This window comes from Haemorhous mexicanus, chromosome 8 (genome assembly GCF_027477595.1).
Source record: "Haemorhous mexicanus isolate bHaeMex1 chromosome 8, bHaeMex1.pri, whole genome shotgun sequence".
Taxonomy (NCBI): domain Eukaryota; kingdom Metazoa; phylum Chordata; class Aves; order Passeriformes; family Fringillidae; genus Haemorhous; species Haemorhous mexicanus.
In genome coordinates, this window is record NC_082348.1 from 22,757,876 (window position 1) to 22,773,773 (window position 15,898).

The 15,898-nt window shown below is 38.8% G+C and overlaps 1 protein-coding gene across 1 annotated transcript in view; it reads right to left on the minus strand.

The window, feature by feature from the left end:
- Positions 1-15,898, minus strand: part of TTN (titin) — a 236,589-nt gene that overhangs the window by 103,382 nt on the left and 117,309 nt on the right. The window contains exons 157-177 of the mRNA XM_059852303.1: positions 15,587-15,709; positions 12,813-14,801; positions 10,771-10,854; positions 10,419-10,502; positions 10,045-10,155; positions 9,562-9,693; positions 9,223-9,306; positions 8,205-8,288; positions 7,853-7,936; positions 7,478-7,588; positions 7,083-7,304; positions 6,763-6,861; positions 6,430-6,513; positions 5,747-5,830; positions 5,133-5,228; positions 4,526-4,600; positions 3,528-3,608; positions 2,439-2,543; positions 1,837-1,914; positions 1,393-1,446; positions 994-1,071 (exon numbers count right to left, since the gene is read on the minus strand). Coding sequence (XP_059708286.1) covers positions 994-1,071; positions 1,393-1,446; positions 1,837-1,914; positions 2,439-2,543; positions 3,528-3,608; positions 4,526-4,600; positions 5,133-5,228; positions 5,747-5,830; positions 6,430-6,513; positions 6,763-6,861; positions 7,083-7,304; positions 7,478-7,588; positions 7,853-7,936; positions 8,205-8,288; positions 9,223-9,306; positions 9,562-9,693; positions 10,045-10,155; positions 10,419-10,502; positions 10,771-10,854; positions 12,813-14,801; positions 15,587-15,709 — 3,942 coding nt within the window. The remainder of the gene's footprint in view (positions 1-993; positions 1,072-1,392; positions 1,447-1,836; positions 1,915-2,438; positions 2,544-3,527; positions 3,609-4,525; positions 4,601-5,132; positions 5,229-5,746; positions 5,831-6,429; positions 6,514-6,762; positions 6,862-7,082; positions 7,305-7,477; positions 7,589-7,852; positions 7,937-8,204; positions 8,289-9,222; positions 9,307-9,561; positions 9,694-10,044; positions 10,156-10,418; positions 10,503-10,770; positions 10,855-12,812; positions 14,802-15,586; positions 15,710-15,898) is intronic.

A 15,898-nucleotide genomic window follows, 5' to 3' on the forward strand; every position in this document is an offset into this window, starting at 1 on the left:
ATTTAAAGAGTAAAAATCCATAAGAATAAGAATCAGGAACAATATATTTAAGACAAATTTTACAAATATACCTGAAATAAAATGAACATAGAACACACAACAGAAACTTAAAACTTCTCCACACAACAGAAACTTAAAACACAACCACAAAACAAAGGTAAGAACATCACACATGAACAGAAAACCTAAGTAAACCACTCTTAGCAGTTTCTCATTAGACCACCAGTTTAAATCCAGTGTAGGTTAAAAGCAGCAGAAAATGACAGCTATCTGGTCACAAAATAAGTTAATTGTGCCACTGCAGACTACATCACCAGATCAATGGCCAAGAGACTTTAATGATTTGGCTTCTCAAATGCCCAAGATCTGAGCTCTACTGCAACATGAAGCCTTTTGAATGGTGGGTGAGCAGAATGGACATCAATTGAAACACTGGAACACAGTGTTTCAGTTCTCTGAGTGTTTCAGAGGAAATGGAACCATCCCAGCCCTTTTTTTTCACAGCAGGCTTTGTTCCAGGGCCCTAAGCATAGCAGACAGAAGTAGCAATACTCTAATTCTTCAACATCACTGTCGGTTTTTCTCAGGGCTTCAACGACAAATAAAAACAGGAAACCAAACAACACAATAGTTATTTAGAAATGTGTAACTTCTCTTTGTCCACACAGAAAATACAAGATGCAATTCACATAACATATATCAGGACACAAGGAACACCAAGAAAACAACAGAATACGCAAATTTCATAGTAGGACAACAAATAAAGACACACATATTACTATCCAGACAAAGGAGCACAGATTGGTCTCCATAGTATATCACTTTCTGCTTTAAATTAGGTGACAGTACCTAGAATAACAAGATCCTTGAATAGGACCTCAGATCTTCCTGTAATGAATGAGTTATTGTACAGCTCTTCCCTCTTTGTATACTGAAGGTATTTAGGGATGTCAGAGAAAAACCTTCTAAATAGCACAGAATGCATATAAATACCTGCTTTCTTTCCAACAACTGGAGCTGTCACTGGAGCAGTAACAGTGGGTTCTTCAGCTGGTTTTGGAGATTTTACAGCTGCATGGGGGAAAAAAGTTTTAATACATTACTTTAAGTATGATATTCTTTAAAATGTTTTGTAGATGGAAGGAAAGTTATATCCTTCTAAATTCTAAAGGCCTTTGTGGACACTTTTAGTATTCTGCTGCAAAGGTGCTGAGTTATGCTGTCAAAGCTGTGCTTTTGCCAAGAAAGGTTGGACCAGATCACCCGTGAAGTCACTTTCCAACCTGGTATTCTATGATTCTATGAATGTCCTTTTAGCAAGATATCCCTGAATGGAAAATACTAGACACACAAGAAAGGCTTCACCAGTATTCACAACTAAAGAATTCTTACCTACTACAGGCTTAGGTTCAGGCCCAGGAACTGGGACAGATGCTGGCTTAGTTTCTGCCATTTCAAACACAGAAATTACAAGTTGGTTAGTTTACATTTTTTTGCAAACACATTGAGCATTAGAAGTTAGAATAAACAACACAGAGAGAGCTAAATGAAGACAGAATACATCGGTTTCTATTTCATTTTGCCAAAAAAGCAAGAAATTACTTTGAGACTAACTCTTGTAAAGCAAGATTGTAAACAATGAAAAAAAGATGACTTTTTCAAGCATTGAAGAATAAAGACAACAAGAAATCCAGAAGAGAGCAAAATGGTTAATGAGGACACAGTAGCCATGACAGACTGGAGGACAGTAATGCATTATATTAATATAGCATGATATTCAGCACTGAATATTGTTTAGTTGCTGCAATAAGGAAAAAGAGCACCACACGTCTGTACCTTTTGGTGGTTCAAGCACAGGTTTCTCCTCTTTTTTTATGGCAGGTATCTCAGTTTTCTTCGTAGGAACTTCTGGGACTTTAAAATAATATTTTTTATTTTGTAAGATATATTAAAACACCTTAAATCCCCAGACAGAATACCCTCAAGTGTATTTAAAAGCTTTCATTGTTTTTATACATAAACAGTTTCAGATATTCATAGATTTTAGGAACATATATTTCTTAGAGTAAGATTTGAGTAAATTAGAAACTCTTAATGGGTAAAAGGACACATATTTGTAAAATGTTACCTAAAAAAAATGCTTGGATTAACTGTTTTGCTGTAGTTATGTTTTTATCAGCATTATATAAAATATTTGTAAAGCTCTTTTCTATACACAATGAAGATTGAGAAACAATCCCAAAGGGCAGAATTCAGACCCAAATGTGAATGTCACACTTGGTTGTGCATCCAGGCAAGACAAACTGCACAATTAGGCCAATGCAAGCTATCTTTTAAGACACCAGTTTAATTCCTGAACTTAAGAAAACACTACTTAATAGTGTGATTTTAAAAAAAAAAATATATTTCAATAAATATATATGATAGTAATCTAGTACCTTCAGGTTTCTTAATTTTTTCTATTGGTGTAGGTACTGGTTTAACTTCTGGTTTAGGCTCTTTTTCTGGTTTAGGTTCTTCCTCTTCAGGTTTCTTTTTAAGAACTTCAAAAGAAAAGAAATCTCAGTTTTTAAAGCACATGCAAACAAAAGAATAAGACAGTGAACAAGACAAAGATTAAAACATCAGTCATAAAGAAACCATATAAATAATATACATAGCTCAATAGAAACGGAAGATTTGTGTAACTATTCAAGATACTATTCTGAAAGTAATTTAAAATTCAAGTCATCTAAGGAAAAAAGACATTTTTATTAAGAACAGTCCATTTGACAGTAAAGATTTTAATGTTTTTTTAAAACGTAATTTTAATGTAAATCCTCAAATATTGTATTTGGAGAGCTCAAATTTATATAATGTCTCTTTTCCATTTTAATGATTTCACTTGATTTTGTCCTCTCAGTTCTCCATCTTGGGTATGTAATGACACTCTCATCTAAAAATTGGAATACTATATTTTATTTTATTATGTTGTCTGAAATTTGAAGGTACAAGGTTCACAAGCATGAATCATCCCTCTGTGGTATTTCAAAGAGAACTGGAATTAACGCTTCATCTTTCTAAGCAACAGTTGAGCACCAAATGATTCAGAGTGCTCCAGACTTTGCAGGAAATGGGACTGATGTCCAATAGTACCATGGGGTTCTGTGATCTGTGTGGCACTTCTAAGAAAACCACAAAAGAGAATACACAGACTACACGTGTAACTTCAATAAAATTTACACTGTGGGCAGTGGAAGTCCCTCAACTCTAGCATAAAGAGATAAGGAAAACAGAACAGAGAGAGAGAGGGAACTAGATTTTCATTGTTCTGCTCTGCTTTCATTACAGATTCTTTGCATCTGAGAGACTTTCAGGCTACCCCCTTCCTCCCTGCAACTACAGCTGCTTTTCTCAAGAAACAGACCTCAGACAGTATTTGATCATGCAATCTTCCATACCACACACCTGAAACAATTTCACTTAGGGGCTTATGCTGATCAGTGTTAAAATGCTGGGTTTTTAAAAACAGAGCCAAGTTACTATACCTCTTTTCAAAACAACTTCTTCTTTTGGTGGGGGAGTAGGCTCAGGAATTACTTTGCGAGGTTTCTTTACAAGTCCAGGCACTTAAAAGAATATTATTCCAGATTTTATTATAGGTTCACAACAGCAGTAAGAGTTAACCAACAACTCCCATGTCCAAACACACAAATCAAATACTAGTCCACTACTGAATATTAAAGTCAGAGGTTAAACTGTTGCTATTGAAACCAATAGTTTTAATATATTTTCTATATAATTTGCATGTAGCTGTCATCTAAGCTTATGTATAAGGATAAAGTTTTCATACAAATCAACAGAAGAGAAGTATGGTTTGAGAAAACTATAAAGGTTGTGTATTCAAAAACAACCACCATCATCATAATATTTTTATTTTCTTGTCCTCTTTCACTACAGGCTTATATTACATATCTATTCTTAAGAGCTGTCTGTGATATTCATAAGGATCCACTTTAATCTCTAAACTTGGAACAGCATTAAAAAGGAATGTCCACTGCTTAGCTTATCTTAAACTCCAGTACATATGAATAATAATAAAGGCATGCCTGTGAAGTGGCTTGCTCAATACATTATTAATTCCCTTGTCTAGAAAGTGTCCTCTCACAAAAATAACTAACATTTCAGACAAATAATAAACTAAGTATGTTGAAACAATGGTGTATACATTTAAAGAGTATTTTATTTTTCACTTGTATCTAAGAAGAAAACCAAAGTGAGCACCTACACAAGTGATAAAACTCACAAAAACTCACTTTTCTGTGTTTCTGTCTCCTACATCTCACAGACTGCATGATGTAAGATTAAAGTGGACATAAATTTAACACAAACACATATGCCCAAGATGGGGGTGCATGTTGAGCATAACCTAACATAGACAGTGTTTTGATATATTTGAGCAAATTAAACAAGAAGATACTGAGAACTACAACTTTGGGGTCATGAGAGGTTTACTTTAAGCTAGATTCTTATATTAGCTAGATACCTTTAGCAGGTGGAGGTTCCAGTTTCGGAGGCTCACCAGGTTTTGCAACCACAGCTTTCTTCCTTGCCTCAGGAGCTTTAAAGAAAATTATTTGAATTTACAACATGTATTAGACTCCAAAAAGAAAGGAGTTTTCTAAAAAATCCGAACACCTCATTAATAGTATTGATGTAAAAGAAGGACAAAAGCTGCAAAGCTAAGATCCTTGCTGATTAACTGTTTAGAAAAAGTCAGATGGTCTGTAGGAAGCACAATTGATCTGAAACCTGTGATCATATAACACCAGCAAATTATTGCTGGGGATTCTTTTCATTTGTAAGAATATGTTAAAGAGAGAATTATGTTAAGGATAGAAGAATGTGTTAACTTGATTAAAATGGTTTTAATAAGTTTTTTTCCTGTAATTATTGAAAAGAACCCATGTAAACACTGATAAAAAATCATGATGGACTGAGCATTAGTGAGGCGCACCATTAAAATATAGTATATTAGAAAAGAAATAAAAAAGACACAAAATTATAGTCTAAAAGCATGCTTTTCAAGATTGATCAGTACAAATTTAAAAGATTGAGTTTCCACCAATATTTGTGGCTTCAGATGATTATACCTTTAAGTAGGTCTTTTGCCAGTTTAATATCTTCTTTGGGAGCAGGTGGCGGTGGTGGTTTCCGCTTTTCAGGGATCTTCTTCTCAGGTTGTGGCACTTTAAATAACATTAGGTAGATTTAGAATAAATTTCCTATGATGGTGGTTCTGAGAAGAGTAATGTACAAACCTAAAGACCACCATTTTCCATTTCCAGGGAAGCCAGTGAAAAAAATGTCATTGAATTAAATGGGAGCATGAAAGAGCCTTAGGTTACTGCTTCGAGGCATGCACACAGCACAAATATCCAGGCTGACTTTAAAAAGTGTGTTAATAACATGAGAACTAAAGTAGAAAACCAAATGATGGGAAGACTCTTGTAGACAAGAAACAAAATGAAAGCATTCAAAATAATCTTCAGGTTGAACTTAGAGTTAAATGATCAGAAATAATTTCCAGAACACAACAATGGGAGAATCACAGAAAGACCTACAATGCAGAGGTGGCCTACAAGACACAGGCAAATGTGTGAAAAATGAGACAGCAAGAAAAATCTGCACATGATGATGATGATGATGATGATGATGATGATGAAAGAAAGGTGTGTGGCAGCCTCTAGGGAAGTACTTTGTATACCTTCAACTGGTAAAGCTTCTTCAACTTCTACGACTGGAATTTCTTCTGCTTCTTCAGGCTCAATCTCCTTTATGATTTCATATTCTTTAAAGAATATTGACAACTGGTGTAAGTTTTCAGTTATAAGATTGTTTCACGTGAACAGTTATACAGATACAACTAGGAGCAAATCTACTTCAACAGACACAGACAAATACATGTTAGGATAAGTAATCATTCTATCTGTTACCTTTGCAGCTAATGCAAGATTTTGAAAACCACTTTCTTTCTAAGCATAAGTGAAGATTGCGTGAAGGCCAGAATTTTTTATGTATACAATATAAACTAAACATTAAATTTGTGGATGAGTTATCATAACAGGAAAGAATAAAAATGTCAATGCTCGCAATAATTCAAGATTATAACAGGAACATAAATACTAACTTTTGAGAGACTCCAATTTAGTGGTAATTTAATATTATCTTAAAAACAGACATATCCTATGCAGGAGCATATATTTTACTTCCAAATATGAAGATATACTAACAGATACAAGAAATATTGGCTAGTATAATCTAAAATATGAAGTGAACAACTTAAAAACACCACAATGGGAGAAAAAGAAAAATGTCTACTTTAAAGCTTATACTCAGAAGAACAGGACAAAGGATTGTTCTTAGAGTAAAATCTATGGTGGCACAAACCTTCACTTGGTAGTGGTTCAGGTACTTTAGGAATAGCAACAGGTACTTTCTCCTCTGAGACAGGTTTCTTGGGTGCCTCAGCCACTTTAAAGAAATATTAAGTTGCTTTTATTTTTGTGTATAAAAATGTACATATGAAACATAAAAAGACAAAGACATCTAGCACACACAAAATCACAGTAACAGTGGCCATACCCATGAAAGACTGTGCTCCAGTCTTTCTCAAGGTAGGCTCCATTCAAAAGACAAATTTTATAGACTCAGTAATGAATAAAGAAAAGAGAGAGTATAGAAAACACTCATTCTCAGGAGGTGCCTCCTGGCAATATGTACCTTTGGTTGGAGGAAGCTCTGGTTTTTCTAATTGTGACTTTTGAGGTGTTGTAAGAGGGACTTTCTCTTCTGGGACTCTTCTCTCTTGCACTTCAGTTTCTTTAAAGATATTAGTAGATTTTAATTTTTTTTAATATTAAGACACATATATACAAATAAAAGGGAAAAGTGCAATGACTAAAAAGAGGAGGGCATACAAAACATGAAGAATGATAAATTCAAGCAGCAGATTATTTATCTGGCAATGTATACATCAGTGAAACAAGGGGAAAGGTATTCAGAGAAGAGATAAGGAGATGCTCAGTCACTGATGTGTGTACCTTTAACTGAAGGAACTTTATGTTTTTTAAGTACAGGTACAGGTTCTGGTACTTTTGGCACAGCAACAGGCTCTGGTTTCTTGGGCACAGCCACAGGTTTCTTAGGCACAGCCACAGGTTTCTTGGGCACAGCCACAGATTTCTTGGACACAGCCACAGGCTTTTGAGGAACAACCACTGGCACCTCCTCTTCTGCCTCTTCCTCCTCAATCACCTCCGGCACTTTAAAGATATTAGATCTGTTTACTTGACTGAGCTTAATGTCATGCACACAGAGATGCAAAATGACAAAATGCTGCTCTCAGCCCTCCCACTGAGAGCAGGGGGGCAAAGAACACGGAGCCCTGCAGCAATGGGCAGGCCATGGCAGGCTCTTGCAGGACACCAGCCTATACCTTCAGCTGCAGAGACTTCTGGCTCTCCAGGCTCTGCAACTGCTGCCACCTCTTCTGCTGCTTCCACCTCTTCCTCCTCTTCCAGGACCTCAGCTTCAGGCATCTCAGGCACTTCAAAGATATTAGTGCATTTCATTTTACACAGCTGAGAAGACATGGCAAGAAGGAACAACAGCCAGGGCCACACAGACACAGAACATCACAGCAGCCAGCCAAAACCCTCACACACCACGCAGCAGCACCCTTGTGCCAGCACACACAGCCTGGACAGTCTCAGTCAGGGAACAGAGACAGGCCAGCAGAGGGGAGGATTCAGGATTAGGAGAAGAGGATTCAGTCTATATTCTTTGCTAAGTTATCCATGGAGACAGGTACCTCTGGGTGCTGGAAGCTCTGGTGCTTTGGCAGAGGGCACAGCTGGTTTTTCCTCACGAGCAGCCTTCCGGGGCACCTCGGGGGCTTCAAAGATATTAGTGGCAGTCAGTTCTGCACGTACAGCAGCAGGGTGCACAGTGACATGCAGACTGGAGATGCACTCATGAACGAACCAAAGTGGCCTCACAGCATCAGCCTCTCTCTCACTGGCTCACACACACAAACCTCTCCCCGCCTCCAGGACAGAAATTTCAGGAAATCACCAATGAACAGAACAACAAGGGACATGGGAAATAACATGTAAGACAATGAGGACAGTCTCATTTGGACTGATGCACAAAGCCACAGGTACCTCGAACTGCTGCTGGTTCTGGCTGTTTGGGCACAGTTACAGGTGTAGGCTCTTCCAGAGCACCTTTCTTGGGCACCTTGGGAACTTCAAAGATATTAGTGCATTTTAGTTTGGTGGGCACAGCAGATGGCTATGTAACAATTTACAAAAGGAGTAAATGCACACAGGCTTTTTTGAGAAAGTGCTGTGGTTACATTCAGCCATCAGCTCTGCTTTGCTTCCAGCCTGGGGAATGAATGACCAGGGTGTTCCAAGACATCCCACAGGGGATGGGAATTCTGTGTGGTCTTTGTTTCTTGGTCAGGATGGAAAATATATCTGGCTTCTTAGTAACAGATGCTCAGAGATTTATTTGTGGAATCCTAGTGCATTTGTGTATCAGCCAATATAGTTCACGACTACTTTGTCATTGTCATATTTTTTTAGGAAATAACATTTGATTTATCATCACCATCTTTTTTTCCCCCCTATCAATTATTTCCATTCTTTACACCTCCTCATAACTTTCTATGTTCCACAGTTCCTTTCATTTTTATTCTGTTGTAGAAATATATATACTTCTTGTACTCTCCTTATTGGTTCTATTAATGTGTTAATAAGATAATCATTAGATATATCCAGTCCTTTGCTAGCAAAAATTCCTCATGTACATGGGCATTATCCTAAAGATGTAGAGAACTTATTCTGCTGCTGTCATCTATTAGAAGCTCCAGGGATGCAATGTTTTGTTTTTTAAACTTAAATACTTATTTTCAGGCTCTTCATCAGAAAAACATGCTATTCTGTTTAAACTAAACAGTCAGCAAATGCTAATTCTTTAACTTTACTAAAAGTTGAGTAAACTAGAGATATTTTTTCAAGGAAATAAATCAAGTTTTTCTGCCCTGTTTTTAACACTCCACATGGCACTTCATGTTTGTTAGGCACCTATTTCTGATCAACATCATAAAATTAGTTAAACTGAAGTCCAGAAGAGCATGGCTTTTTTTCTAATGATGATACTAATAGTGACCTGTACCTTTGGCTGGTGGTGGTTCTGGTTGTTTGGGTACTGCAACAGGCACCTTTTCTTGTGGGACAGCTTTCTTGGGCACCTTGAGCACTTTAAAGATATGATTGCATCTTAATTTCACAGTTAAATTAGTAGGAAAGATCATAACACTCAATCAAAGAGTTTAGATATTTCTAAGCACTGTAAATTCCTCTAGTGACTGGTCAGTTAATCATGCACAAAGATTGGTCCAGAAGAGGTTAAGGGTCAAGGACAAACAACAAATCTTGCACAAAAGAAGGGATAACAAATTAAAATATTAATCAAGGAAGTAAAATAAAAAGCACCTCTCTCCAGAAGATATACCTTTAGCTTGAGGAGGTTCTGGTTTCTTTGGCACAGCCACAGGTTCTGGTTTCTTGGGCACAGCCACAGGTTTTGGGGGAACAACCACTGGCACCTCTTCTTCTGCCTCTTCCACCTCAATCACCTCCGGCACTTTAAAGGAATTACACCCATTTACTTGACTGAGCTTAAGGTCAGCAAACAGGGAGATGGCAAAGCAGGAAAGGAGGAAAGTGAACCCTTGACTCTCTACCAGGGTGTCCTCTTCAGCCAATCACTCCTGCTTAAGGTGGACAAGCTACAAAGAGCCCAAGTACGGGCTCATTGAGAGGGGGGTTTCTGGAAAACCCCACCCGCTCTTGTGGGGAGTGTGCAGACACACAGAGATGCAAAATGACAAAATGCTGCTCTCAGCCCTCCCACTGAGGGCAGGAGGGCAAAGAACACGGAGCCCTGCAGCAATGGGCAGGCCATGGCAGGCTCTTGCAGGACACCAGCCTATACCTTCAGCTGCAGAGACTTCTGGCTCTCCAGGCTCTGCAACTGCTGCCACCTCTTCTGCTGCTTCCACCTCTTCCTCCTCTTCCAGGACCTCAGCTTCAGGCATCTCAGGCACTTCAAAGATATTAGTGCATTTCATTTTACACAGCTGAGAAGACATGGCAAGAAGGAACAACAGCCAGGGCCACACAGACACAGAACATCACAGCAGCCAGCCAAAACCCTCACACACCACGCAGCAGCACCCTTGTGCCAGCACACACAGCCTGGACAGTCTCAGTCAGGGAACAGAGACAGGCCAGCAGATGGGAGGACAAGGCTTAGGAGAAGAGGATTCAGTCTATATTCTTTGCTAAGTTATCCATGGAGACAGGTACCTCTGGGTGCTGGAAGCTCTGGTGCTTTGGCAGAGGGCACAGCTGGTTTTTCCTCACGAGCAGCCTTCCGGGACACCTCGGGGGCTTCAAAGATATTAGTGGCAGTCAGTTCTGCACGTACAGCAGCAGGGTGCACAGTGACATGCAGACTGGAGATGCACTCATGAACGAACCAAAGTGGTCTCACAGCATCAGCCTCTCTCTCACTGGCTCACACACTCAAACCTCTCCCCGCCTCCAGGACAGAAATTTCAGGAAATCACCAATGAACAGAACAACAAGGGACATGGGAAATAACATGCAAGACAATGAGGACAGTCTCATTTGGACTGATGCACAAAGCCACAGGTACCTCGAACTGCTGCTGGTTCTGGCTGTTTGGGCACAGTTACAGGTGTAGGCTCTTCCAGAGCACCTTTCTTGGGCACCTTGGGAACTTCAAAGATATTAGTGCATTTTAGTTTGGTGGGCACAGCAGATGGCTATGTAACAATTTACAAAAGGAGTAAATGCACACAGGCTTTTTTGAGAAAGTGCTGTGGTTACATTCAGCCATCAGCTCTGCTTTGCTTCCAGCCTGGGGAATGAATGACCAGGGTGTCCAAGACATCCCACAGGGGATGGGAATTCTGTGTGTGGTGTGTGTTTCTTGGTCAGGGTGGAAATGTAGAAAATATATCTGGCTTCTTAGTAACAGATGCTCAGAGATTTATTTGTGGAATGCTAATGTATTTGTCTAGGAGCCATGTCTCATAAATGACTGTGTTCTGTGCTGGTTTAGTCAGTCATTGTCGTATTTTTACTTGTCACTTTATTATTACTATTTTTATCCTTCAGGTAGACTTCCCCTTTCTTTTTCTCTCTCTGCAATTTCCCCCTCTTCCATTACTTCTCATATTTTCCCTCTGTCATCCCCTGGCTTTCATTCTAATCACCAGATGTTGCTTATTACTGTCTCCCCTTATATAAATTTCAATTATTTAAATAATTTTATCATCACTTTGAGGTGGTACTTCACTTGAGGAAGGTCTTTGTATTTCAGATGGATTGAATCTGATGGCAGAGGGAATGTTTTTTCTGGCCAGAGCTTGGGAGTTCTGAAGGAAATTAAGTGATGCATCACTGCATCAATGGAGAGTGTCTTTGGTTTAGTGTGTCTTTAGTAATTATTTTGTATTTCAATAATAAATGCCATTTTAAAGTCTCACTTTCTTACATGCTGACAGTGACTTTACAGCTCTTTCATGCTGTTTATACAAAGTAACAACTTTGCAAATCCCATAGTTGAAAATGTTAATGTATGACCTGAATACAGACAAATTAGAAATAACAGTTTAAAGAAAATATTCTCTGTAATACAGATACATGGAGATGTTTATGATTATTTTGCTCTATGTACTAAAACTGCTACTCTCTGCTAAAATCTTTAGTTTCTGTCTATTTTGTCTTTCCTCATAGAATCATCTAGGCTGGAAAAAAAATTTAGAATCATCAAATCTAACTGTAAATATAACACTGCCAAGTCCCACTAAACCATGTATGAAGCCATCCCTACTAATAATGTGAACGACTCTTTATGAACTCCTCTTTATGAACTCCTTCTCTTGCATAAGACTTTGGCCTTTTTTTGTAGGAGGATAAACAGGATATGAATTTATCATATCTGCTTGATATGACATAAACCCAGCATACCAAAAGTTTGGATGGTTCAAGTTGAGGAAATATTTCACACCCCTGCACTACAATTCATATTTGGCACATCTCTCCCACATTTTTGATATCAGAGTATACAGTGAAAGATCCATTTAAACTGAGATTAATTTAAAATAACCCTAAAAAGCAAATAACACCCTTTCTTATGATGATAATAGTGGTGATATGTACCTTTAGGAAGTGAAGCTTCTGTTTTTTTAGATAGAGCTGGGGGCACTTTCTTCTCTGGAACAGTCCTCTCAGCCATCTCAGGCACTTCAAAGATATTAGTGCATTTCATTTTACAGTTACAATAAAACTCAGTATTAAATACAAAGACTGAAACACAGAGGACAACAGACATGTTTTGAAGTAATAATTTAGCACACACTCATACTCAGTGTGAGTATCATTTAAAACAGATCAAAAACGACAGACAGAACAAAAGAGGTTAAAATAATACTTAAAAGAAGATTCAGTGTGATTGTCATGTGTATTCATGATAACACATAACTTTGACTGATGTAGGTTTTGTATTTTTCAGGAACAGCTAGAGAAATTTTCTTTTCTGGGACAGCTTTTTGGGCACTGCATGTTCTTTGAAGATATTAGTACCTATTAGTTACGTATATCAAGCTTTAAAACGAGCAGTGAAAGAACATACTCCAGGGAAGGAAAAGAGATCCTATGCACAAGAGATACCTTTAGGCTGTGCAGCTGCTCGCTTTTTAGCAGCAACATGCTGCTCCTTCTTGGCCACCTTGGCTGGTGGTGGTGGTGGTGGTGGTTCCTCCGGTGCCAAAATGAGCTCTGGCTCTTTGGATGCCACTTCAGGCTTTGGTTTTCGAAGTGGAGTAGAAGGCTCCAGGTTTTGGGGTTCTAAAACAGTTTCTGCCTCCTCAGACACCATGACAGGTTCTGGCACAAAAGGCTTTGATTTTCTGGACACTGCAGTAGACCTTGACTTCTGGAAATCTGCAGCAAACTCTGTTTCTTCAGTTGCTACAAACTCTGTTTTTTGGACCTGCACAAAATGTTTTGTTTTGGGGGGCACCACGACACGCTTTGATTTTTGAGTTGATTCAACTGTCTCTGACTTCTCAGACACTACTATGATCTCATATTCCTCAGGGGCCAAAAATGGTTCTGGTTTCTGGGATTCTAAACCCGGCTTTTGTTCTGGGGGCTTCTCACCATATTTTAGTTTTTGGGGTGGCACATCAGGCTGGGGTTCCTCAGGTGCCACAACAAACTCTTGTTTCTCAAGCACTACAACCTGGGTTAGTTTTTGGGATTCCACCATGGGCTTCTGTTTTGGGGGCATCACGCCATATTTTAATTTTTGGGGCTCTAGATGAGGCATGGGTTCTTCAGGTGCTACAACAAATTCTTGTTTCTCAAGCACTTCCACATGTGCTACTTTTTGGATTTCCACAATGGGCTTCTGTGTTTGGGGCATCACGCCATATTTTAGTTTTTGGGGTTCTACATCTGGCAAGGGCTCCTCAGGAACCACAACAAACTCTTGTTTTTCAAGCACTTCCACATGTGCTAGTTTTTGGGATTCCACAACAGGCTTCTGTTTTGGGGGTGTCACACCATGTTTTAGTTTTTGGGATGCCACATCAGGCTTGGGTTCCTCAGGCACCACAACAGACTCTGGTTTCTCAGGCACTATAACATGCTTCGGTTTTTGGGATTCTACAACAGGCTTCTGTTTTGGGGGCATCACACCATGTTTCAGTTTTTGGGGTTCTACATGAGGCATGGGTTCTTCAGGTACCACAAGAAACTCTTGTTTCTCAAGCACTTCCACATGTGCTACTTTTTGGAATTCCACAATGGGCTTTTCTTTTTGGGGCATCACGCCATATTTTAGTTTTTGGGGTTCAACATCAGGCTTGGGTTCCTCAGGTACCACAACAAATTCTTGTTTCTCAAGCACTACAACCTGGGCTAGTTTTTGGGATGCCACATCAGGCTTGGGTTCCTCAGGCACCACAACAGACTCTGGTTTCTCAGGCACTATAACACGCTTTGGTTTTTGGGATTCTACAACAGGCTTCTGTTTTGGGGGCATCACACCATGTTTCAGTTTATGGGGTACTACATCAGGCATGGGTTCTTCAGGTACCACAAGAAACTCTTGTTTCTCAAGCACTTCCACATGTGCTACTTTTTGGATTTCCACAATGGGCTTCTGTGTTTGGGGCATCACGCCATATTTTAGTTTTTGGGGTTCAGCATCAGGCTTGGGTTCTTCAGGTACCACAACAAATTCTTGTTTCTCAAGCACTACAACCTGGGCTAGTTTTTGGGATTCCACAATGGGCTTCTGTTTTGGGGGTGTCACGCCATGTTTTAGTTTTTGGGGCTCTGCATCAGGCTTGGGTTCCTCAGGTACCACAACAAACTCTGGTTTCTCAGGCAACACAATATGCTCTGTTCTTTGGGATGTTACAACAGATTCTGACTTTTGGTGTGTCAAAACAGTCTCAGGCTGCTCAGATGTCAGAACATGCTCTAGTTTTTGAACTGCCTTGACAGGCTTTAGTTTTCGGGCCACTCCAGCCACTTCTGGTTTTTGTGGTTCCACCTCTTGAGGCTTTGGTTTTGTGTGTCCTGCAATGGACTTTGGTTCTTGAGGAGCTGGAACAGGTACTTTCTTTTCTGGCAAAGCTGTCTTGGTTGCTTTATGTACATAAAAGATATTAGTTCTAAATTTAACAGCTGCACTGACAATCATACCAAAATTAAGCCAACCATAAAACATAAAAAGACAGTCGTGATGAAGTATTGAAAACATATCGGGTATCAACCATTTATGCTGGCCTTTTAAATGATGATTATAGAACATTTTGGCTGTACTCTCTTTTCTCTCAAGGGTACATACACACACTCCTCCTCACACAACTCACGCTCCCATATGGAAGTACACACATGCACTAATAATATAACTTAAGATATAAGTAAAAGCCATGATAATTGTCAACAGAATGGACAAGACAAAAGATATTAATTGCACTGCAGGCAATCAGCTGAAGATTCTTTCAAGAAACAGCAGTGAAGGCATCTAGTTTTTCTTGGTGGAACTTCTGGTATTTCAATTAAATTGATAACTTCTCCTCTTAGCTACTAGAATGGCCACTTTGTTTTCTTCTCCTATTATAACTTTTAAGTTATTACCTGTGGTGATTTTCTTGAACCCAAGCAGATAGAATAGCAAGAATATGCAAAAATAGTAAGAAGAACTGAAGTAGAATAATAGTAAGATAAACATACAGGCAATTCAGACATCTAATACTTGCCACTAGTTTTTTTCAAAAACAACCATGTGTGTCTATTTCACACATGTATGTAGATAAATAGAACAAGCAGAATTTATGATTTCAGGAAACAGAAGGCTTGGATAATTACAATGTTAAAGAAAAGAGGAAAATCATTACTTTTGTTATTTTATTAGTGTTGAGATTTACCTTCCTTTGGTGGGAGTTCTGGTTCTTCAGGTGCAGCCTCTGGTTCTGGGACAACCACAGGTTCTGGTATTTTTTGCACAGGTATTTTCTTTTCTGGAACAACTTTCTTCGGCACCTCGGGTTCTTTAAAGATATTTGATTGTTTTAATTTCAGGAATTTGAAGAATAGGGATTAAAAAGACAATAATAGCACCAAAGGAAAAAAAATAGCTAACAGCATCAGAAAAAAGCCCACCCTTATAAACCATTTGGTTGGTTGCTTTTTTTTTCCATATTGCTTTACACACACTGTTAGTAGCCACTGTCACTGGG